The following is a 26,543-nucleotide window of genomic DNA, read 5'->3' as shown; positions in this document are numbered from 1 at the left end:
ACTTGTGTGGCTACGGGAAACTAAAACCTTGGAGTTCATAGAAAATCTCAGCCATTAAAAGATGACCCAAGGAGATTGTCATTTATCAAGAAGTTGGTCATGGGTACTAGTGGGTTCCAAGAAAGAAAGAAGTCAAGGTCCTGTTAAGCCGAGATATGGAATTGAGATTGTTAACTGGGGTGAACTGGTCAAATGTTTTGTGCCCAAGATGAAACGAGTTCCATCAAGACCAAAGGAGATGGTGTTCCTTAGAAGAAGAAAACGCATCAAATTGCATAATAGCATACATTTTAGGCACGAATAGGATCATGGCATTCATAATTGCATGATGGCTTAAATATCTACAGGTTTCTCAAGGATAGTTGAAGATTGAAGATATGGAAACATCAAGATGAGGATAACTAGTTTTAGATCTTGAAAAGAATGATGTTTAGACGAAAACTGAGCCAAAATAGATTCACATATCCAATGGCTTCCAGACAAGTTTTCACGATGGAGATGGATTTTCAAAAATTTCTCAATTCTAAATTTTAGAATATAATATTTTCAAGCATATGTTCATGATTGATAATGTTTGATTTTCAGGTTTGACCTTCGAAACAAGTCAATCTTAAGCCTTCACGGAAGAGTAGTGAAGCAAACTCATTTTATGAAGATCGAGTTCTATACTCTCTGATGGAATAGGGAGCAAACTCGTTTGTTGAAGATTGTTCGAGTTCTATACTCTCTGATGGAATAGGGAGCGGACCCGTTTGTTGAAGATTGTTCGAGTTCTATACTCTCTGAAGGAATAGAGAGCGGACCCGTTTTATGAAGATTGTTTGAGTCCTATACTCTCTCAAGGAATAGAGAGCGGACCCGTTTGTTGAAGATTATTCAAGTCCTATACTCTTTCAAGGAATAGAGAGCGGACCCATTTGTTGAAGATTGTTCGAGTCTTATACTCCTTGAAAGAATGGGGAGCGTAATTTGAAGATTTTTTTCAAGTCATTTATCCCGAAGTAACAGTGAGTGGTTTAACCTTTTGAAGTTCTCATGATCGGACAAATTCGATCATCTTTTTATCTTTGCTCTATTATCTTTATACGACAATGAGCAAAGAGGGGCAGGTGTAGATACTCTATTTGTCCGAGGCTGAGTCGGAGTAGACCCGAAGCAACGGTGGGCTTAAAGAAGAATCCAAACCAGTTGGAGGCCCGATCCAATGATCCAACAGAGTAGGCCACGTGAAGATTCCCTGTAAAATAAAAATGGTTATGGGAAGTTAAGAAACGGGAAATGGGGTGCATACATGAGAATGAGGAAACTGTTTTGAAATAAAAAATTAACTACTGGAAACTATCAAGAGAGGGATGATCATAAAAAAAAAATACGAGAGAGAGATAGGAGTTTTTTCAAAAAAATTACACAAACAGAAAAAAAAAGAACTAGAGAGATATCAATAATTCATCACCATTACGAGAGGGACGAAAGACCATTTTATTTGTTTTTTAACACAATAGAGCATGAACCAAAAAAACAGTGTGTGTAAGATATTTTTTGCCACATATTCAAAGATCAATCAGTGTAACAAAGGATTCGGCTTTCTCTTCCGAAAAGCAGTAGAATCAATACAAGCAGGTTGTCTTCTTGATACTTTATAAATACTAAGCGCACATATTTATCGCTCTTATTCGAAGCAAGTAGAAATATTAAGTTAGTCTCGATTTACCTGTTATACTTCAGGTCTAGATTGAAATTTGTTTTAAGAGTGGCTCATCTGGTCGTAGTTTCATCGCACAGTAGTGTTGGTCGAGAGCGTAAGTGAGGGCTTGGGAGATTGAAAAATCAGAATATTGGAAAATAATTTTAAATTTACAAAGCTTGTTTAAAGTTATTAGCAAACAGTGGGTTTTCTTTTGAGGTATGAAATAAAGGGAAAGTTTAGTGTTTTACCTGATGCTTGGTCATGTAGAATGGTCTATCGGAGTGTTTTTTTCGGCTTTGCATATTGGGGTCGAAGGTCGTTCGTCGTTTACGGTGGTCGGGGTTAACGGTTGTGAGATGCGCCGCATGAGTAGTGAGGGAGAGAGGTTCACAGTAGCGTGAGATGAGTGGAGAGAGAGCAACTATGTTCTTAGTTTTAACAAATTACATAGGTTTTTTTTTAGTTAACTTATATAGTAAACTTTTTTGGTTAAATTATGATTTAGTCACCGTATTTGTTAGGGTAAATTATGCTTAGGTCCTCTAAATTTGGGTGCATTCTTTTAAAGAAGTTCTTTATTTATTTTAATTTTCTAATTTTTTCGAATGTGTAGGCACTATTTATGTAATTTTTCATATTATTTTAGCTTGAGCCAAATAGAATAAATTTTATCTATACCCTGTAATTTATGTGTATTTTATATTTAGGTCACTGATTTATTTCTTATTTATAAATTTAATTTTACGTACATTTAAATTTAGTCATTACATTTATGTATATATACACTTTTTAAATTTTTAGTTTAGCACGTTATGTTTTTGTTTTTATATTTGAGTTATATTTGTACATAATATGTTAATATGCATAATTTATGATTTTTAATTAAAATATACGTATATAATTTTTTGTATGTCACGTTGTATGATATTTTTAATTTTGTTTAATTAATTTTGGCATGACATCCTTTTTTGCACGATTCGCATGGTAACCTCATTTGCATAACTCGACATATTACAAATTGGATTAAGGGTAATACACTTTTAATTTAAAATTGTTTTAAGTGGGTTGTCATAACGCATTTGAGGTCCGCTTTTAATGATTTTAAAATAAAAGTGTATCCCATTAGTGACGTCTAAAAATTGATTCTTCACCTAAAATTTGGGAACGAAAGAAAAGGAAATGTTCGTTTATTTAAATTTATTTAGAAAAGGTTGTTATAGCTTTTAAGATCTGGTCTCGATATTTGTAAATAATCGAACACTCTTTATCTTTCTAAAACGACTTGGTAATTTTAATTTAATTTATTTGAGTGCTTTTGAATGTTTTTAAATTTACATCTTTGTTTTATGGGATCAATAGTCAAATTAAGTTCGAATTTCTAAAGTTCATTGCAAAGACGTTAATTACTCGACTAGGTATCGTTTTAGGGCGTTGTGGGGGTGCTAATCCTTCCCCACACGTAATCGACTCTCGAATTCATTTTTGTAACGCATACCTTAATTTGTTGTTTTAATTAAAATCAATTTTATTTTTTATTTAAAATAACAAAACATTTTTGGGTGCCCAATCACACCTAATCAAAGATTGGTGGCGACTCTTTGAACCGTATTTTTTTCCGATCATAAAGGAAATCCAAATTTTTTTGAAACAATAGGTTTTTAAATTAAAAATTAATTAAAAGAGATAATTAAAAATTGATGTGGTTATATCAAAATCTCACTTTTTCTCACCATTAAGAAAAAATTGTTTCGACAGTTATAAGGATAAATATTTAATCAAATTTCTAAACAATGTTTGATTTCAATCTTTCCTACAAACACCGGACCCATGCTAAAGGCTTTCAACTGAAAAGCCCAACTCCCCGTGGACCTCCACTAAGATCAGGCCCGTCTTAAAAATATATAGATTTTGTGTTATTTTCTAATGTGAGACCCTAAAAATTTTATAATAAAGATTAATTTGTCAAATTTAAAATTATGAGGGATATACGAAGTCTTTTTACCAAAGTTCACCATGAAAAATAATTAAAGATACTGTCAACATATTTATTTGTAACTTTCTCTGTCACTTTCCTTCAAACCGAAAAATTTATTTTTTCTTCGAACGAAAATGTCACTAGGTCACAAAGTTATATATGAATTGACCTAAATGACATTCATATGAGTCCCCATTTTTTGAGGCCCTGTAACATATTACAGGCTATACGCGTACACGGACGGACGTGGACAAGACCTTCACACCACCACCTCTATATTCAAACCAGCACCCAGTTTGCTTCCTTGCAATAGTCTTTTGCTTCCATTCTCAAATTTCCATGAAATTTTGGATTATGGAAGATTGATGTTCAGTTCATAATTTCTATTTGTCAAATTAATTGAATATAAACCAAACTCTATTAGAATTTTATATGCTTGCATCCAAAGAAAATGCTATAATTTTTTAATAAAATTTCCACTAAGCTTTATAGTATTTTGTTAGAAAAGGAAATAGTACTTTGTGCAAAGTAATATTATCCGTTTTCTATGTTGGGTAATACTAGGCAAATTTGTTGGAATAAAATTCAGTTCAAATAAAATTTTTAAACTAGCACTTAAATAATATTATTCTAGAAATATTATATTTTTTTGCCACTTAGGACGAAAATACATCTAGTTGGTTGTACCTTACCAAAAGCGTTCTTTGTTGGACGTCTTTCCTCTATGTAACAAGGCGTATCAAAGCATTAGTTTTTTTATTGGCTCTTTAGAAGAGGCGCAAATTACTAATTGTCTCTCATTAAAAATATATATTATTTTAATTAGTCTAAATTATTTAAATCAATGTATATTATTAAACCAAACTCACACTCTTCGGAGTTTGTCCTATTTTTTTCTTTTTCTTTAGATGTTGTTAGTTTTTTTTTTTTTGTTATCGACGACGACATTAATTTTAATGTTGATCGTCGACTATCGGTATTTATTATTTTTCATCTACTTTATTATAGTGTTTATTTATTATTTTTTCTTGTTTTTATTTTTAATAATTTTATCTTTATGACATGTTTTCGGTTGGTTGGTCGTTTTTTTTGTTTTTTATTTTTTAGGGTTGGATTTAACTTCGATGCGACTGATCAAGATGATGTTATTTGTTATCATGATGATCTTCCCTGCTTTGACCCTCATATTGAATTTGGATATGTGATTTGCATTCGTGGATATTATTTTCACGTCGCTCGATTCTGATTTGTAGTTTGTCTTATTTTTCAATTGTTTTATCCCCTTTTGTGGTTCGTTTACCGATGTAGTCAGATATTTTCGTATCTACCTTTTGTTCGAGTATATTTGATTAGATTTTTAATATTTTTGTATAGTCCTTATGATCTTAAGTGAATAATTTTTTCTAATAAAATATCTTTATTATGTGTTTAGTTTACGATTTTAGTCATAAACCTTTATTATAATTTGGATATTTTCTAAATTAACAGCTTCTATAAAAAAATCAATATATATTATTTTAATCAGTTTTATTTTTTAATTAATTTATATTATTTAAATTATATTGCAATAATTTATTTACTTTTTATTAGTTTAATTGAATAGATTGATATTTAAGTATTATTTTTATTTTTCTCGTAATCGAATAGACTCATTTATTTTATAATTTTAGTTTATTTAAATAATATGTATTTGTGAAATTCATTTTTAAATAAATAATATTTATTCTAGTAATTAATATCTACGTTTTTGTTTGATAAATACTTGAAAGGATTGTGTTATATACAATAGAAATATAATTTTTTACATGAGAAATGTTGAGATTGATATTTATAAAGAAAGCAATATATATATATATATATATCCTCCCACTCACAGACCACCTCTATGTGAACTGATTCCGCAATGTGGTCGTCAGCGGTTACGCTTCGAATTTCTTCATAATAGGCGGTCTTCAATAGAACTATCATCGTCATTATCATCATCACTGATAGTTTATTGTGGCACGTGACAAATTAATTCATTGGCACACCTAATTCGTACTATTCATTGACACGTATCCAATAACCCAACCCACAAAATAAGCCAATCAAACCCATTTGAACCCTTCTTCAAGAGCTTGCACGACACTTACTTTTATCCCCTAAACTTTCAACAGATTTAATTCCCTCATGTAAATCGCTCCAATTTTGGGTTATTCAAACTTGATTTAATCTGTAAAGAAAAATAAGAAAATAACGAAGGTTAGCTACAACAAATGAAAAAAAAAGAAAACAATAAGCAACACAAAAAGTAAAGAGAAAAGAAAAAGAACTAATGGGGAGAGAGTGGATTATGGCCTCTTGACCATATCCCCATAACAGTCTCAACAAAACACCTATGGCTATGGACTTTGTTACCCTAAACCCCTTGATGCCATTACATACATATGCCTAATCGAAGCCACAACCAACCCTATACCTAAACCATTTGATACAACCCAAAGCTTTTGTCCACAAGCACAAATAATGACAGCCACAATATTTTTGTTAGGAGAATGAATTTATAAAAATTTAGGGTGAATTTTTTTTAATAGAAAATATATGATAGGAGCCAATTGCTCCCACCTTATCCATCGGTCATCCCTAAGCACAAACACTCCAAAAGTGACTTCACAACCAACATCATCTATCCCAGCCAACTAGGCTCAGCCCAAGGGACTAGAATAGGAATGTAACCTGCGCGCTCACACTTGACTCGGATGGCTGAGTGCCCATGACATACACCTGATCCAACCAGTAACCCATGACTTGCGCCTTTTGCACTCTTTGGGGCTATTTATGTTCTAGTCCTTTCGATTTTGTTTTTATTTTAATTAAGTTCTTTTTTCTTTTTCTTCTTTTTGATATTTTGACCCACTTAACTTTTTTTTGGATTTGTCCCTCAACATGTCTGTTATCTTCATCTGTTTAAGAACTTGCTTTTTAGTTATTTATTATTATTGTTGTTTTTTCATTAACATTTTTCCCTTTTGTAGTGTCATATTTAGGATGTAAGTATTTTTATTCTTAGTTTTATTTTTTTATGCTAATGTTTATTATTTCATTAATATATGTTTTTCAAAGTGTTATTTAAATTCTCATTTCAAAAGATGATAAAAAATATTCTTTTAGGTATCAATTTTACGTATTGTGGGGTCTTCAATTTTTTAACCGACTCACGAACTGACACTCATCTTAATGCTAGATATTGCAATCACCATTTTTTCATAACCGCAAACCTTAAAAATCCAAGCCCCTTCAGCCCAAATTGAGCCCAATTACAAGGGGTCATCTACCCAAACCCGGAGCCCAACAGCAGTACCAAGCCCAAGGTTCAACCCGGATTCGACCCGAGACCCAGCCAGTCCGACCCGACTCATCTAACCCTAGGCAACCTTCTGCCTCAACGTTTCTCCCTTGGATGCTGCCGACGCCCCACGAAGACCGTTCGATCTGGACCCATCCAACGGTCCAGATCGAACCAGCCAACTCTTTGCCACTACCACCGCTTTCTCCAGCTGGATCCACACAGAACACCATTTTATTTTTGAAAAAACTAGCAAAAAGAAAAGGAAAAACTAATAAAAAATGTACAAATCGGGCTATATAAACCCGAACAAAAACTGTAATAGAGGAGGTTTTTTCAGATCTACAAGAAAGCAATAAAAAGCCGAGATTAGGACGTTTTTGTTGGAGGTATATTTTTATTTATTTTTCTAGTTTGAAAAAAAGCCTTGCATGTTAAAAAAACAAAAACAAAAACTTTCTTTTTTAGTTTCAAAAACCCAAAAAAAAAAGGAAAAGAAAAGGATCAGTTCTAGAAAATAAAGAAAAAAATTAAAGACCTTACCTCGGTTTTAAGACTTCTCACCGACGACGAGGGGAGGTAGATCTAACATTTAAGGTATTTTTCGTTTATTTTTAAAGGTTTAAAGGTAAAGGAAATGAAAGTTGAGAGAAAAACAAGGGGAGGGTCGGCCACTGGAAAGAAAATGAGGGCTAAGTTTAGCCAAAACCTTATAATAGCATATATATATATATATTATAGAACCAAAACTACGTAGTTTTGGAGGTTAATGTTCCCTCCAAATACCGCATGGGTAAATCACGCCTAGGCCCCCTATTTTAGTACCTTTTGTGTTATGGTCAATACATTTAGTTTAACCACCACTTAGTTCCCCACACTTTTGCCATGAATTTTCATTTAGTTCTCCCAGTTTTATTAGTTCGAGTTTGCATATTAATTTCATTTCGTTTATATTTTGGTCACTCTTTCACTTTATTTTATTTTTATTTTGGATATGTTGATTTATTTATTTACATTTTAGTTCTTTTTTTATGTTATCTTTACTTATATAGGTAATCTACGGATATATATATTTTGCAATATTATGTTTTTATTGTGTTATATTTACTTATGTAGGTAATTTATATATATACTTATATGTTCATATTTATATATGTGTTTTTCTTTCATATAGTCTATTGTGTCTTTATATTATTTACCTATATGATAATTTATAAGAATACATATATTCTGTTGTTATGTTTTATATTATATTATTATATTTACCTATTAAGGTAATTGATGTATATTTTTATTTTGTCGTCACCATAATTACCCATATAGGTAATGTATATAATTATATATACTTTGTTTTTACGGGTTATGTTATATTATATTTACCTTCATAGGAGATTTATATGTTATTACATTTAATGTATATGTATCTATGGTATATTTATATAGTCTCTAGGTCATCCTCTAATTACACGGTATAATACCCTCATGTGCATAACTTAACCGATTACATAATTGGATTATGGGTGGTATTTATTTATTTTAAAATATTAAAAAGTTATTGTCTTAAAGTAATTAGATGTCATTTTTCGATGTTTTAAAATAAATAAATAATCCATTAGAAAAACAAAAAAATGATTACATTAAAATTAATAAAGTTTGAAGGGAAAAGGAAATATTCGCTTATTTAAACTTATCGAGACAATTCGCTTAATTTTATTAGGGATTAAGTCTCGATATTTTTAAATAATTGAATGTCCCTTATCTTTTCTAATCGTATATAATTTGGATAAATTGGCTTAATTTCTCTTTTTTTGTCGAATAAAATTATTTTAACCTTGAATTCTTAGGAAAAATTATTATATTCATTTTATTTCAGTTGGAAAGAGAAATATTCATTCCAAAGTATTTTAGGGATTATTTTCTCTTCGATTGGAAATATCGGAATATTTTCTATTTCTCCTAAGAATTTTTCATTAAATAAAAATTGCATGGTTGAATTTAGAATAATGGGATAGTAACTTAAATTTATATTTGAATTATTAGATTTTCACTATTATAGACAATTTATAATCGATTGGGGTACTAATTTTGGGCGTTGTGAGAGAGTTTATCCTTCCCCACACGTAATCGATCCACAAAACTCTTTTTTATTTCAAAAAAGAATGAATATATGGTTACACATAGACTAATTTATCTTTTAAAATGATGTTTTCTTAAAAAAACTATTTTAAAAGAAAATTTTTAGATATTCGACCTATCTAACCTAAAAAGGTTGATGGCGACTCCAAAACATTTCAAAATCTTTTTAAAGAAAAACCCCAAGTCGTACAAAATTTTTCCTAACCCGTGCAAAAAACGGTTTCGACAGATATAAACTATTATATTTAAGTATTCAGTTGTATCTAGCAAAAAAGGATTGATGACGACTTCAATTACATGATGAGCTTTTCGAATACTCAGCATATTCGAACCATCATCAATATATTTTTCAACAATTATTTTATAACATTATTCTATAATCTTAGAACAGTTTATTTTGATTAATTGACAATAATTCTACAATTATATGTAGTTTTTTTGTTCTATTAAAAGTATTTGAAGAAAGAGACACTACATTAATCACTATCTAACAAAACTACATATATAAATAATAAAAGTGTAATCGGTAATAAATATAAAATTTATCGTATTTTGTCTGAAAAATTCTACAGTAAATATCGCATACTGAAATACATTACTAAAACGATCACCTATGAAGCTTATGGCGCTCATTAATCTAAAAATAAATAAATCAATAAATCTTTAACGAATTCTGAAAGCAGCCGAATGAGCAGACCAAAGACCAGGACCGCCACTTCAACAAGATGGGCAATTGACGTACAAGATTGTTTATTTTTGAACGATAACAAATTCAAACTTGATAATTCATCGTTAATTAATTATATTTTTAAGTACCCCAAGTACTTTACATATAATCTATTTAAACTTTACCAAACCAAATTTAAATTCATTCAATTCATCCCCAATCAGCTCCCAACAAGCTTTGATCTACTCTAAAAGCCTAGACACATTTATTGTCGTGAAAACTTAAAAACAAAATGATATTTTATTATTATAATTATAAATAATAAATATATACATATCTTTCATTAAGGATGAGTCTACATTGAACGTGAAATACCACATCATTGCACACCGAAACACACCATTAACTAATTTGTCTTTATTAAGTAAATATTAAAAGGGTAAATAACATGTTTACCGCCTAAATTATCACTTTTATTTTGTTTTAGTACCTAAATTTTATTTTATTTTAAAAAAATATACCTAACTTATAGTTTAAGTTTCAATTGATATTATGTCGTTAAAAACTTAACGGCAATGTTGATGTGGCATGACATGTCGATTTTTAGTATTTTTAATTTTCACATCATCTTTTTTTTTCTACGTCAATAATTTTTCATTAATTTTATTCAACCAATTAGGTAGTGACACATGTCATCACCTATGAGGATAAAATGAAAGAAAACATTATTTATATAATGGTACCACCAATTATATGGTGATACTTGCATTAGACGCAAGACACTCAATCATTGAGTTAAGCTAGTCAATTAAGTTAATTTCATCACATTTTGTATTTAACTTATATAACAGTATCACCATAAAATAAATATTTTCTGATGATTATAAGATTTAAATATAAGACACTTTAAATTAATGATCGAAAACTTAGCCATACTGTAGTGTGAATCTTTATCTATTATACTAAACTTGATACTTATATCATTATTAAATTAAAACACTAAATTTGCACTTTATTTAGAAATAAAAATTAATTAAATAATTTATGTATTTTTATAAGATTTGAATCGAATCCTTTTAAAAAATTATATTTATAATATTTTAAAATTATTTATTTAATTTTATTTTTTATAGAAGCCACTAATTTTATTAAAAGTAGAAAATATTCAAATTACAATGAAGGTTTACAACACAGCTGTAAATTAAACATATAGTAAGAATATTTTCCTAACCACAATAAAATTAGCCACCTAAGATTATACAAGGACTATACAAGGAAAATGTTAAAAAACTCAACCAAATAAACTCGAACAAGAGATAAATACGAATAGATTTAACTGCATTGGCAAATGAACTACAAAAGGGAATAAAGTTATTGAAAGACCACCACATACGGCAAATCAGAATTGTGCGATGTGAAAATACTATCCACTAACGCAAATCGCATATCTAAATTCAATCCGAGGGTCCAAAGCAAGGAAGATCATCATGATAACAAATAAGCGACATATTGATTAGTCGTGGTGATGTCAAACCCAACCATGAAAAAATTAACGAAAACAATGATCAAGCAATCGAAAACGTGTCATAGAGACAGAGAAAAATATATCATAAAGACAGAAGAATATGTGTCAAACTGGCATAACTATAAAGAATAAAAAAATAAAGAATACGATCTAATAAAGCAAAGGAAAAATAATGAATATCGACGGTCGGCAACCAATAGTTTTTAAAATAATATTATTTAATTTTTAAAATATTTTAAAATATTTATTTAATTTTTAAAGTTATATTATTTATTTAAATGAAATAATATTACATAATTTTAAAAATATTTATTTATTTATTTATTATATTCAACTTAATACTTACTTATATCATTATTAAATTAAAAGACTAATTTATTATTCATAATATTATAATATTTATTTTAAAGTAAATAGTTAATAGAATATTTTAATTTAATAATGATATAAGTAAGTATTAAGTTTAGTCTTTTAACACAAAATTCGGTTATTACTGATATTTAATCGATTTATTTTGGTTCCAGTTAAGACTGATTCTCTAGTTCTAGCAACTCTCAATTCAACTCATTGAATTTTACAACCCGATCCAATATTTACATTACAAACACCAATTCAACAAATACTGAAATCAGCCGAATGAGCAGACCAAAGACCACGACCTCCAATTCAACAAGATGGCCAATTGATGTACAACATTGTGTATTATAACGAATTCAAACTTAATAATTCATCATTAATTTTTTTATATTTTCATCCACCAACTGTAATTATAATCTATTTAAACTTTGCGAAAAACATAAGCTTTCAACAACAATCCCACACCGATGGCAAATTCTTCTTTCAATCCAGAAACTCAAACGTACAATTCGCCAAGGCCCCCTATCCAGCTCCCAACAAGCTCTGATCTCTCGCTCACTTCCTTCATATTCCGGTCCACTTCCTCCTTCCCTCATCGTACCGCTCTCGTTGACGCCGATTCCGACCATACCATAACTTTTCATCAACTCAAAGATCATGTTTCAGCTCTTGCTTATGGTTTGCGCCACCGGTTTCACGTCGATAAAAACGACGTCGTCCTTATCGTCGCTTCCAACTCGATACGTTTTCCCGTCTCTTTCCTTGCTATTGTCTCTATCGGTGCCATTGCCACCACTGCCAACCCTTCATTCACTTTCGATGAGTTATCCAAACAAGTCAAAGACTGCAATCCTAAGGTGATCATCACAATCCCTGAGCTTTACAACAAAGTTAACCGGTTCAATGTTCCCTTGGTGTTCTTGTTCCAATCACCAAGTTCCCCCGAATTCTCGGCTACTCCGAAATTCTCTTACTACACGGATATTATAAAGAGCTACGCCGAACAATCTTCGAATCCAGATGATGATGTGAAGCAAGACGATGTGGCGGCATTGATGTACTCGTCCGGAACGACCGGAACAAGTAAAGGGGTAATGCTGACACATAGAAATTTCATCGCTTCGACGTTGAATTTCACGGCCGATCAAGACAGGTATAGGGAAGGAAGGAACGTTTGTTTATGTTTCTTGCCGATGTCTCATGGGTTCGGTACTGTCTTGTCGTTGGCACAACTGAGAAGAGGAAATGTGTTGGTTTCGATGGCCAAGTTTGGGCTAGAAAAGGTGTTGGGTGCCATCGAAAAACAAAAGGTCACGCACATGTTTGTCGTCCCGCCGGTCATGGTTTCTTTAGCAAAGCAATGGACGATGGTAAAAGATAAGTATGATCTATCGTCGTTGAAGCAGATTATCTCCAGTGCAGCCCCACTGAGCAGAGATTTAATCGAGACATGTGCCGATATTTTGCCCCACGTTCAAATTTTCCAGGTACTTTTTACAATCGCATATAATGAAATGGGTGACAAGTGTTTCAGATCTATTACACAACATGTTGGAATACTGTCTTGAGATTGTAGAATACTTGGTTCTTTTTCCCATTCATCTTATATAATTATCGACGGTTTCGAATACTTGATGTATCGACGGTGTATAATTTTATATATTATCAGTGAACTATGTTAACAAATTATCGTGTTAATTTGAAACAAACACACTCGTGGTGCAGGGGTATGGTATGACAGAAGCTTGTGGGAAAATTTCACTAGAGGATCCGAAGGAAGGCCGTCGTTTTTCGGGTTCAACCGGAACTCTGATGCCTCTTATACAGTCCAAAATTGTGGGTGTAAACACAATGAATTCCCTTCCACCAAATCAGATAGGAGAAATATGGATTCGAGGACCTACTGTTACATCAGGTAATACTGCTTTTTTAATTGTACAAGCTGATTAAAAAGATAGTGTCTTATTATAATTCTTTTTTAATCATCAATAACGTATACATCCCGCATGATATTTGTTTGCTACTTTGCTTAATACTTCAGTTACAAAACATGCATGAACTACTGTCCTTTTTATCCAACAATATTATAGTTGTCGGAAATTAAATAAGTTTGCTGGCTGCTTTAGTGACAAGACCGGAGACGAAGCCATGTATTTTGTGGGGCTGCCACTCCCCCAACTTTTGAGGTTTATATTGATTTTAAAATTAGGTAGATTAAATCAAGTGTTTTAATTTTAAACCTTTATTAATTTTAATTGATTACTTAATAATTTAATTATATTATATAATTTATTATTATTTATATTCGACTCTAAATATTTTATTTTGACTCCGTTCCAAGATCAAACATGCATGATAGTTACCTATCTTTTCAGAAGTATGATGAAAGATGATGAATAATTTGAGGTTGTTAGAATTCTTAAGTGAACCTGGTGGAAGTTGTTAAGGTTTTCAGGTGAACGTAGTGTAACTTTAGTATTTAAGGATTACCTGATTGTTTCTATTAACGTGGCCTGTAAAAAAACGTGCCTAACGTATTAAAAGCATTAATTGCTGGTTTTTTATGGTATAAAATGGAGAGAGATGGATGTTGGTACACGTCACATCTTTAATAAAAAAATAATTTTTTCATAAAAGTTAAGGTAAGTTACACATTTAATACTTAAACTATTATTTTTATTGCATTTTAGTACTTAAATCTTTTTTTAAATCATACTTAATATTTAGTTTATGTTTCAATTTAATACTCCACTGTAAAAATTTAACGTGATGTTAATATGTCATAATAAAGTAATGTCACATTATCATTGAAAAAAGGTCACGTCAACAGTTTTGTTAACTTTTTAGTGGTGGGTTATCAAATTGAAATATAAACTAAAAATTAGATATCGTTTTTTAAAAAAAAAGATATCAAAATGGAATAAAAGTAATAGTTTAAATATTAAACGTGTAATTTACCCTAAAATTTAAGTTATATCTTTATCAATAATTTAATTTTGTTTTTTTTAATTTTTTTTTAATATAACTTATAAAATTTTATATGTTTAATATAACTTTTTTTATATATATATCCATACTTTTTATTATTATTTAGTGTTTGATAAAACATAGGTTATGACTATATATAAGCTAAACTAATTGTTAAAATGATTTATGAATTATTTTTTGGATAAATATTCAATTTATTGATAGTATATAAAATTATATATTTATTTATACATTAAATATTCATATGTATTATTATTGTCAGGTTATTATAACAATCCAGAGGCTACGAAGGTCGGTATAGATGAAGAAGGGTGGCTGCATACAGGCGATCTAGGATATTTCGATGAACAAGGACAATTATTTGTTGTAGATCGTATAAAGGAGCTCATCAAATGTTATGGTTTTCAGGTAAAACTTTCAGACATCTCGTTTCTTAAAATTTTATAAATTTATTTTTTTCTAAAATTTTATAATTTGATCTTTAAACATAAAATTTTATATTCGTCCCTAAACTTTTTCCTTCTTCAACTGTGATTGTGTTAAAAGTGTGCATCCCTATTTGTTTCACTTAATGTATTTGTAAGCTAATCTGTTAGGTCGCACCGGCAGAGCTAGAAGGGTTACTTCTTTCTCATCCCAACATCGTTGACGCCGTTGTTATTCCGTAAGTATAGTTTGATCTCTTATTTCTTTTTCAATTTTTTTTTTCGTATTTTCAATTTTCTTTACATTTGTTTTTAGATTCCCTGATGTTAAAGCTGGAGAGGTTCCGATTGCATACGTTGTTCGAGCTTCCTACAGCTCACTAACGGAAGAAGATGTTAAACAGTTTGTGGAAACAAGGTGAGAGGTTGTTGTATTTTCCTTTGCTACTTTAATAATGTTTTGGTAGGCTTGTAATAAGACTAATCGTTGTAATGCATATCATCTTAATCTGTTTATAGGTTGCACATTTTAAAAGACTGCGATCTGTTACTTTTGTGGAAAGTGTCCCCAGGTCCATTTCTGGAAAGATTCTGAGAAGAGAACTCATTCAGAAAATTCGATCCAAAGTATAAGATGATGAATTTATCTTCAGAAAAGGTTAAAGTTATTCTTAATTTTTAAATAATTAATATTTTAAAACTATTATTGTATTATTTATATTTATATTTAAATTGTAGAGATGATATTATTAAAATATACGTGAATTTTGAATAAATAATTTTGAGTTGTAAAACATTGAAAATAAAAAATAGAAAATTTGGCGGGACTTTGGTGGAGAGTATTCTTCCTTGAAGTGGTCAATGAATCATTGAAATTTTCTCGCATCTAAAGCAAATGCTACAATTTTAATTAATTTTTTATTATGCTAATTACGATTTAATGGAATTTAATCTTTGTGGCTGTGATATATTGATATAAAGGGAAATATTTACTTTGTAAATATTCAGATTGTGAGAATTATAAAGATGAAAAAAAACAATTGGATATTATTCCTCACTTTTATTTATTTTATTTTTCCTCGCCTTTTGAGGTTAAAAAAAGTTTTTTTTTTCATTCCAAAAAGGGCTTCATCTTGGACTTTGGTGTCTTACAAGTCTTTTTATGACTAGGCTAACATCTTTTGGGCTAAAACAAAAACTGTGTAACTATATGAAGGGTAAACTACACATTTAGTATCTTAATATCATTTTTACTATGTTTTGGTTATCTAATTGTTTTTTTTTCTTCAAAATTATACTTAATGATTAGTTATGGTTTTATTTTGGTCGTTTGCTGCTAAAAAGTAATGGTAATATTGACGTGTCAAGATAGAAAATAAATATGAAAGCAACGGTGATAGAATAATGCATCACACACATATTGCTACTGTACTCTTGTATTTGTATAGTAAAATACAAACTACTTGACAGAAAATAAAGGAAATACATGGAAAAAATTTGGCAATAAAATAGAAACAACTAACCAATATTACTAAGTAAACTAGCTGAAATTTAGGCTGAAGACTTGGCATCAAAATAACAGCAACAATTGCGTTGCTTTAACTCTCCCCCTCAAACGAAAGGGTGATTCAATCACACCAAGTTTGTCACGCTAGAATTGAAACTGAGAATTTGTTAGCGCCTTCGTAAGATAGTCAGTATCTGATCATGTGATGGAACATATCGAATTTCTATATCTTTCCTTAAAACCATATTAATAACAAAGTGAACATCTATTTCGATATGCTTTGTTTGAGCATGGTGCACAAGATTAGCAGTGAGAGCAGCTGCACTTAAGTTATCAACCCATAATATGGGTTTGGAAGGTAGAGGGAATGAAAACACTTTGAGAAGTGAAGTAATCCACGACATTTCTACAACAAGATTTGCTAAGGACCTGTACTCAGACTCTGTGCTTGATCTGGCACCAACATGTTTCTTAGAAGACCAAGAAATCAAAGTGTCACCAAAGTAAACCCAATACCCCGTAACTGAACGATGATCATTTGGGCAACTCGCCAAATCAACATCTGAAAACCACTTAAACAAAGTCTGTCATTGTATTTGATATGTAACCCAACTGAAATTGTACCACTCAGTAACGAAGAACCCTTTTGACTGCTTGCCAATAAACCATAGTTGGTTGTTGAAGAAACTGACTCAATTTATTGACATCATACGCTATATATGGCCGAGTGTGTGTGAGATATTGAAGAGCTCCTATAATATGTCTATAAGAAATTGGATTCCTCATGACTTCTCATTCTTCTTTAGACATATTTTTCCTAGCAGTAAGAGGTGTTGAACAAGCTTTAACACTTTCCATATCAGTTTTTGTAGCAAATCTTTAATATATTTAGATTACATGAGAAACATACTAGACTCATATCTATGAACTTCAATGTCGAGAAAATTATGTAGAGACCCCATGTCTTTTAAAGCAAAAATATTATTTAACCTCTTAATGAAAGTTTATACGAGTTCATTGTCATTGACTGTGATCAAAATGTCGTTAACATAAACAAGTATAAATAAGATTTTGTTGTTAGACTTGAAGAAGAAGAGATGTATCAGACTTTAAATGTGTATTTCAACCTGTCAAACCAAACACGAGGAGATTTTTTGAGGCCATAGATGGCCTTGTCAAGCTTGCACACAAAATCTGTTTTTTAGGATCAATGAACCCCTATTGTTGCACCATGTACACATCTTCAACCAATAATCCATTCAAAAATGCATTGTTAGTATCTAGTTTTCGAATCGCCCATCCTTTTGAGACAACAATAGTCAACACAATCCTTATCATAGTGGGCTTGATGACGGACTGAACGTCTCAAAAAAATTAACTATAGGAGTTTGGTGAAATCCCTTGGCAACCAATCTCGCTTTGTAACGATCAATGTTTCCACTTAGACTATATTTGATCTTCAAAACCCACTTACTTTTAACCAAAGAATGCTTTGAAGATGGAGGAACTAAGTGACATAACTTATTCTGAACTAGGGCTTGATACTCAACTTACATTGCCTTTTTTCAGTTATAATTTTTAAAAGCCGCTGGAACAAATTGAGGCTCCATCTAGGTTTTAAGGAAATTCAACAACTTTGAAAACATCGATAAATGAAATTTTTGGCTTGAAAATGCCACTTTTTCCCTTGTGACTATTGAGAATCTACTGCAAACAATAATTATACACAGGAAAGAATGTGTGTTATTCATCTCAGCATCTACATTACATTTATAATGAAAATCTAAGCTCATCAACTGACTAGCAACCTAGCTAACCATACTAACAGACTAATTGTCTACTTGTTACACGTGTATTACTCCTTTAACGACACTCTAACATTACCCCTACTCTTCTTACTTCCTCTTCAATGCATCATAACATTCCCCCAACTCTTCCTTATCTTGTTATTTTTTTACTTAGATCGTAGACACCACACACACATTTTTGTGAAACTCCTCAAACGCCATTTTAGACAACACCTTGGTGAATCCATCAGCAATCTAGTGCGTAGCCGATATGTAGTTTACTAACATCTGTCTAGCATCAACTTTCTATCGAACAAAATGTACGTCCATATCGATATGCTCAGATTGAGAGTGATAAATAGGTTTACACTCATACAATAGCCCCTGTATTGTCATACCAGATCACTAGTTCCTGACGTTGCTGCAATCTGAGATCAGCAAATAGAGCACCTACCCAGGTTACCTCAGCTGCACTATCTGCTACACACTTGTACTCAGCTTCCATCGTCACCTTGATATTGTTTTCTGCTTCTTGAAACTCTAAGCAAAAAGGCACTTACCAGCAAAGACTCCATAACCAGACATGGAATGTCGATCATTAATATTTCCTCCCCAGTCTGCATCAGCAAACGCTGCAACCGCCAGCCAGTCATCTGCCGGTTGAAACAACAGACCATAATCAACTGACCACGCCAAGTATCTTAATATCCTTTTGACCATAATCATATGCGTTACACATGGTGCATGCATAAACTGCGCCACTTTCCCAACATTATAAGCTAAATCAAGACGTATGATACACATACAGTAAAGAACCAACTATACTACGGTATTCTGTAGCATCAGACAATAATTCCCCTTCATTTGCTGACAATTTAGGAGACAAGACCATTGGCGTTCCAACACTAGTTGCATCTTTCATTCCAGACTTATCTAACAACTCCAATATGAACCTTTTTTTGCTTAACACAATGTTTCCCTGTGATCAATGTACTTCTATTCCCAAGAAGTAACTAAGCAGACCCAAGTCCTCTTGAATTCTGCTCGATGAGTGCCCGGTAATGATAATATCATCAACATACACTAATACATAAGTGTCACTGTCATGTCCCATACTGATAAACAACGAAAAATCTACTCGAGATGTAGTAAATCCCATCTCCACAAGACTATCTTTGAGCTTTGTATGCCAGTTTCTAGGTGTTTGTCGAAGACCATAGAGAGCCTTTTGTAATTTACAAACAAGGGGAATTCCATTCTCGACCACTTGCTCAAACCTTGGTGGTTGCTGCATAAAAACATCTTCACCTAAGTCCCCATTGAGGAATGCATTATTAATATCCACATGTCTCAATTCTAATCCCTTTGTCACAGCTAAAACTAACACAATGTTGAAGGTGAAAAACTTTACAACTGGACTGAAAGTGTCAGTGAAGTCATATCCTGGCACCTGAGAGAATCCCTTTGCAGCCAATCTCTCTTTATATCGATGAATGGTGTCATCCGGGTTTCGTTTGAGTTTGAACAACCACTTGCAACCTACAAGTATGTGTCCTGCTGGAAGTTTCACTATTAACCACGTGTTATTTCTTTATAATGTATCAATATCGACTTGAACTGCTTCTCTCCAGTTAAAAGACTGTAGTGCCTCATGAACTGAGGCAAGTATTTTATTCTCAAAGTAACTGGCATACGACTTGAGTTTGAATATCCCACACTTGCTACGTGTCAGCATGGGATGACGGTTTTGCTACTCCAAGTTTATAGTAGCATTTTCGAAATCATTTGAAACATTATCAGACACATCTACTCCCGTGCTAGCATGTTAGTCTGTGCCAGCTGCATTAAAACCTATATCTGAGTTGGAAGTCGTGGTTGTATCTAAGACAGGTATGGCCTCATCGACTGTTCTAGGGGAAGTGTAACCTCAGCAGCAACCTCAGGTATCATTTGTTGTTGAACTTCTCCTGCAAAAGTATTAACCAATTCTTCAGGCACACCATCCTCAACATTAGCTGGAGCAACCACTATGTGCCACTTATTAACATCAACAACAATTGAAATATCTTGTGGCTGAAAATTAGCATGTTTGTGTTGTGAACTGTCTGCATGTTTTCCTACAAAAGAAAGACCATTTCATTAAATACCACATGACGTTATATATAAACCCTTCTATTACTCTCAAGACACTGGTAACCCTTATGCTGAGGACTGAAACCCAAGTATGTGCAAGGTTGTGACTGAAAGGACAATTTATGGTTTTGGAACGGTCGTAGGTGAGGGAAGCATTGACACCCGAATACTTTAGTGTAGAATACTCGGGTTTCTTGCTGAACAATTTTTCAAAGGGTGATAACCCTTCAAGCACCTTAGTTGGTAAGCGATTAATGAGATAACAGCTACTACCATAGCATATGACCAATATTGAATAGGTAGAGATGCTTGAGCTAGCAAAACCAGTCCGAGCTCAACTATGTGGCGATGTTTACGCTCGATAACTTCGTTTTGCTCGATGTATAGGACAGGATAGTCGATGCACTATGCTGCTTTGGCTAGCATCATAGAAAATGAGTGATACTCTCATTCCTAATCGGTTTGAACCACCTTTATCGATATGCCAAACTGGTTCAAGACAAGCTTATGAAATAACTGAAAGGTTGGCAGGGCTTGAGCCTTTTCTTTTAGGAAGTAAACCCAGTAAACTGAGTACATGCATCTATAAACAAGATGTAATATCGAAATCCATTAGATGTAACGTGTGGGGGTCCCCATAAGTCTGAGAAAATAAGCTCAAAAGGAACTTTATATTACGTTTTAGATGAAGAAAAAGAGCTGCTTGGGTGTCAATATGGGCAAGAACTCACATACTTTCCCCCAAAATCGAGCGAGAAAATCCCAGTTGCACAATCTCCTTCTGAAGTCTTCGAGGCTGGATTTGCAGAATATAAATCTTCCCTCGTTGGTCAGTTCTTAGGGGCTGCTCCAAATTTTAGCACTATGCAAAGAATCATCGAGAACCTTTGGAATTAACCTTCGAAAGGGGCTAGGGTTCATGTAAGTCTCACAGGCAACAACTTGTACATTTTCTCTTTCAATATTGATTCTACTCGTGACTGGATCCTTGAAAACGAACCATGGCATATTGTTAACAAACTCTAATACTCAAAAAGTAGGAACCAAACATGCAAAGACTTGAGTTTGATTTATCTTGCCTGCCTATCTGGGTTCACTTGTTTAATGTACCTTTAGAATTATTTTTAAAGAGGGACTTAGCTACATAGCTAGTGCCATAGGAATACCACTAACTATAGAATCTTATAATGCTGCTAAAACTAGACTCCAATTTGCTAAAGTCTGCATAGAGATAGGAGCTAAAGAGAAAATCCCTGAATCCATTGAAGTTATTCTGGCAAATGGCATCTCCACTACTATTTATGTTGAAGTTCTATGGTATCCTCCTAGATGTAACAAATGCCAATCTTTTGGCCATATTGATAAAGCTTGTTTTATTAATTCTTCAACTGCTCCACAAACTTCAAAAATTTGGAGAAAGAAGACTTCCTCTAATGATAACTCTGAGGCTAAAGCTATTGAAGTTTTAGAAGCTCCATTGCCTGAAGCTTCTTCCTCTAAAGATAGCATTAATCCCAAAGACTTAGAGACTGAAATATGAGTTGCTTTAATTCCTGAATCCACATTAGGCCACTCTTTTGAAGGTGATCCTTCAAATAACCTCTCCACCATTAATAATGATGCTAACAATAAGGACCAGATCTTAGCTTTCAGTAAAATTTTTACACTTTAGGCCATTCTTATAAAGGTGAACCTTTAAATCACCTTCACATCCTTAATACTGAGGAAATCTCTAAGAATCAGAACTTAGCTCATTGTGAAAATTCTGATAAAGGAAACATATTTGTTCTATCCCAAGCTACTAATGATAATGGGACCCCTCCTTTTCCGAAACAGGCAGGGACAAACCACTCAAGGCTAAAACTAAAATAGTGATGAGAGGCTCAACTAATCGTTTTGAAATGTTAACCAAAGTTGATGAGGATTCCCCATCATTTGAGGTTTAATAAAAAAAACCTAGGTCTGCTGCTTCAGGAGTTTCTAAATTGATCAAGGAACTTAAGTCAAAAAAGAAAGATCAATTATCTAAGTTCACTAGTACCTCAGACAGAGCTTCAGAGGATTCATCCTCCTCACTTTCTCAATGATTATTGCTTCTGGAATATCATAGGAGTTAATAATCGTCATAAACATAATAAAGTCTTAAACAGAGCTACACTGTATAATATTGATGACTTGTGCTTGTTGGAAACTCGGGTCAAAACTAAAACTCTAAAAAAATTATGAACTCTAAATTTGGGGATTAGAATATTATCACAAACTATGATATACCCTCAATGGCAGAATATGGTTTCTTTGTAAGAAATGAATTGATCTTTCTTTCTGTCATTCTTCAGCTCAATATATCTCTGCTAAGTGTTCTTTTAATGATTCCCTTTTTTTCATCACTGCTATCTATGACAGTAATTATGGTTCTACTAGAAGACTTCTTTGGCATACTCTCAAAGATCTTGATCCTCTTTTTCGTTCTTTGTTTGGATCCTAGGAGGGGATTTTAACATTTTCCTTGACTCTAAAGAAAGCTCTGATTTTGATCTCCTAGGCTCTTATCTCTCTTCTGATATGATGGATTTCCAAAATGTTATTCAAGATCTTTTCCTGCAAGATCATCCTTATTTTGGCCCAACTTTCACTTGGAGCAACAAACACGATGATTCTTTCCTTGCTAGAGAACTTGATAGAATTCTAATAAATTCTTCTTGGGCTACCACTTTTCAAAAATCTTTTGTTGAATTCACTGCCCTTGGACCTTTTGACCACTTGTATGGATCAATAAAGAGACTCATACCAACAGACCAAAACCTTTTAAAATTTTCAACTTCTGGGCCACTCACTCAAGTTTCTTCAAGTTTCAAATTCTCTTGGCAGCAGTCCTGTTATGGTAATCCTATGCATAAATTATTCATTAAGCTTTAACGTCTAAAAACTAGTCTAAAGAACTTAAACAAAGGCCACTTTAGTGATATTTCTGCTAGGGTTAGACAAACGAAGACCGAGTTAGAGCAATTCAAATTGACACTCTAAATGACACAACCTCTATGGAAAAAGAATACATAACTCAGAAGGAGTTGAATGATTTAGAAAACTCTGAGCATCTGTTTCTAAAACAGAAAGCACAAATTCAGTGGATTAAAGAAGGTGATAAATGTTCTAAACTTTTCCATTCTGCCATTGCTTCCAAAAATAAAAGAGATACTATCAGAATTCTTGTTAACAATGAAGGTAAAAGGCTAGAGTCTTATGATGATTTGTGTAACACCCTAACCTGTATCCGACCCGGATACGAATCCGAGATGTCACATTGACATTTCAAAATCTTTATTCTTGCAAAATAACATAACATTTGAACTTATATTAAGAAAATACGATCATATATTGTTGAATTGTGTTCGTTATAAAATTTTGAGGCAAAAACGTATTTATGAACAGTAAAATATAGAATGAACAATAATGTGAACAGTAATGAACAATACCGAGAACAAATGCCCTGCTACAGTACCAAATGTTAAAATTTTCCAAATTGCTGTCAGGGAACCGTTTCCCCTGCTATAGGGAACTGATACCCTACTACAGTACTACTACAGTATTGCTATAATATTTTCGTAAAATACATATAAATTCATAAAAATCTAAGGTTTCATCCGTATAAAATTACTATTTATATATACACATTTAAAACATTACAAAATTCAAACATATGATTTTACAAAACCGATTAAAACATATCGGATCCAAATATTTATTTATATTCCAACCACTATAAGTATTACAAAATATATACTATTAACTTCTTTTCTGATCTAATCTTTGGAAAGGAGAAAATGACATGTCTTGCATAACTTTTATCAATCTTCTTATTCTCGGAACCTACGTGTGAAACAATCACACGCTAAGTCGTTGACTTAGTGATGCATATAAAACATATAATAAAAACCATAAAACATTTCATATATCAAATCCACACATGTATATATATGATTATCTTCTTTCTTATCATTATCCAATTATTATCATTAATACATTTTATCATATAATCATATACTTATCATATATACACATCATATACCATTTCATAAAGAAATACACTTAACATCATATAATTCATGTAATACAGTTCATATAACTAAAAACATATATCTTTTCATAAAACCAATACATGAATCATATAATTTATTTCATATAACAAATCACATATACATATCACATTCAGTATATTCATTTAATCTCTTTATTAGCCCATGTACATCTGTGAGCACTTAAGGCATGTGAGTACATTGAGGTTGTGCACTAATGCTATCACAACAACTCGTATAAGTCCCACTGAGTGGCATATGAAATTTGTCCCGAAGGACCTATGTAACTGTCCATATGTTCCGAAGAACATAGGTAAACTATAACTGCCCATATGTCCCGAAAGACATAGGTAAACCATCGACTCTTGGCATGCCAACTATACCACTAGCTCTCATATCATATAACATGGGCATTATCATTTATACATTTCATATCACTTGTTCTTTCTCTTCTGTCACATACCACATGTATGTGTAATCGTATATCTCATATCATATCACATGTATCACAAGTTCATGTATTCACGTATATAGTTTCATATGACTTATATCATTTCTCATTTTTCATGTAAACTCGCATGTCATATCATGTAACATATAACCACATATGTCTGTCTTATCTCATATCATATAATTTGTTAGCTTATGTTATATCACATGTTTATATCATATAACTTATGTATTCACATACACTATTTATACCAGTTCACATAGCTTATCACACTAACATGTATTCACACAATTCATGTAACATATACAATAATATATATCACATACACTCATGCCACATAAGCATCATATCAATCACAAATCGAATAACATTTTAGGAGTCACTTCTTACCACAATAACTCCATCACTGGCTTATCGCAAGCCAATGTTTGTTCAATAACCTAAGTACAAATTAAATTGCACTCACCTTAGCCTTGCTTTGATTCGATCCTAATTCTTTGATTGTTTTGGAACTTGTTTAGGCTCAATATCGGCATAAACATAATTTCCGAGACAATTATCAGAATCCTAAACATTATAACTCAGTTCCAATAACTTAAACTAATTAATAAACATAATTCCATTTTTCCTTTAGGGGAATCGATACCCCCCCATAGGGTATCTGTTCCCCCTGCATAATCTGGATTTTTTCGTTCAAGGGGGTATCGGTTCCCTTTGCCCAGAAATCACATTTTAAGTAGGAAAATTCACTCAATTCAACTCAAATACTTCATATTTCATCCCCTTTCATATTCTTAACTTACATATACATGCTTAAAGTCATTTATATCCATTTATCTCATCTTAAACCTCAAATTCTCTTCTTTTATGAACTTCAAGAATCATACCCAATTTTCAATATGTTCTAATTTCCATTCTATCACTTAATATCACTTAATTAAGCTGATGACAAGTCAAATTTAACTTCAAATTCAACTTATTAACTCTTTTCCAGAAATTCATCTAAAAACACATTTTCTTTAATCTCTTCTATACCTTTCATCTTATTGTTTTAGAACAAATTAAGCTTAATTATCATATAATGATCAAAACCCAACTTAAATTTCAGCTAATAATCAACAACGAAGAAATCTTACCTTGCTTGGGGTGTTTCACGGTGGAGAAGAAGATGAAGAAGAGAAGAGAGTTTTCCATATACTCTCCCCCACCCCCACATAATTCATGCTTATCAAGGGGAGAAAATATTTTTCCTGTCAAATAACCATTTTTCCCTTTAATTTTTAATAATTACTAAAAACTTTCAGGAAATATTTCCAAATAAATCATTGAACTATTCAACTTTTCCACTTTAATCAATAAATTCTGAAATTTTACAATTTAGTCACTAACCCGTAGTTTGGGATGTTACAATTTGACTTCTAAATCATTGATTATTTCAAGATTCAACTAGGTTTTTCTGATCCTAAGGTTATTCTCTAAACCTGCTTACCTAAAGAGACTATTGAAC

General features: G+C 32.0%; 1 protein-coding gene and 1 long non-coding RNA gene across 3 annotated transcripts; one reads left to right on the top strand and one right to left on the bottom strand.

The window, feature by feature from the left end:
• Positions 1–5,530: 5,530 nt before the first annotated feature.
• Positions 5,531–7,678, bottom strand: LOC120180878. Of its 2 annotated transcripts, XR_005521714.1 has the most exons (3): positions 7,531–7,678; positions 6,920–7,198; positions 5,531–5,874 (listed from the first exon to the last, which is right to left on the bottom strand). It is a non-coding gene; the product is annotated as an uncharacterized LOC120180878 (long non-coding RNA). The 2 variants fall into 2 exon arrangements; XR_005521713.1 differs by lacking the exon at positions 5,531–5,874 and having other exon boundaries at positions 6,889–7,198.
• Positions 7,679–12,130: 4,452 nt separating this feature from the next.
• On the top strand, positions 12,131–15,749 carry LOC120180865 (4-coumarate--CoA ligase-like 7). Its single transcript, XM_039186154.1, has 6 exons — positions 12,131–13,159; positions 13,398–13,587; positions 14,923–15,068; positions 15,257–15,324; positions 15,402–15,503; positions 15,605–15,749. Exons 1-6 carry the CDS (start codon positions 12,140–12,142, stop codon positions 15,678–15,680), a joined length of 1,602 nt encoding a protein of 533 aa, XP_039042085.1. The 5' UTR covers positions 12,131–12,139; the 3' UTR covers positions 15,681–15,749.
• Positions 15,750–26,543: the final 10,794 nt, after the last annotated feature.

Source organism: Hibiscus syriacus, unplaced genomic scaffold (assembly GCF_006381635.1).
Source record: "Hibiscus syriacus cultivar Baekdansim isolate YM2019G1 unplaced genomic scaffold, ASM638163v2 tig00112503_pilon, whole genome shotgun sequence".
Lineage (NCBI taxonomy): Eukaryota > Viridiplantae > Streptophyta > Magnoliopsida > Malvales > Malvaceae > Hibiscus > Hibiscus syriacus.
Note: the sequence above shows the minus strand (reverse complement) of the source record. Positions and strands in the feature narration are given on the sequence as shown.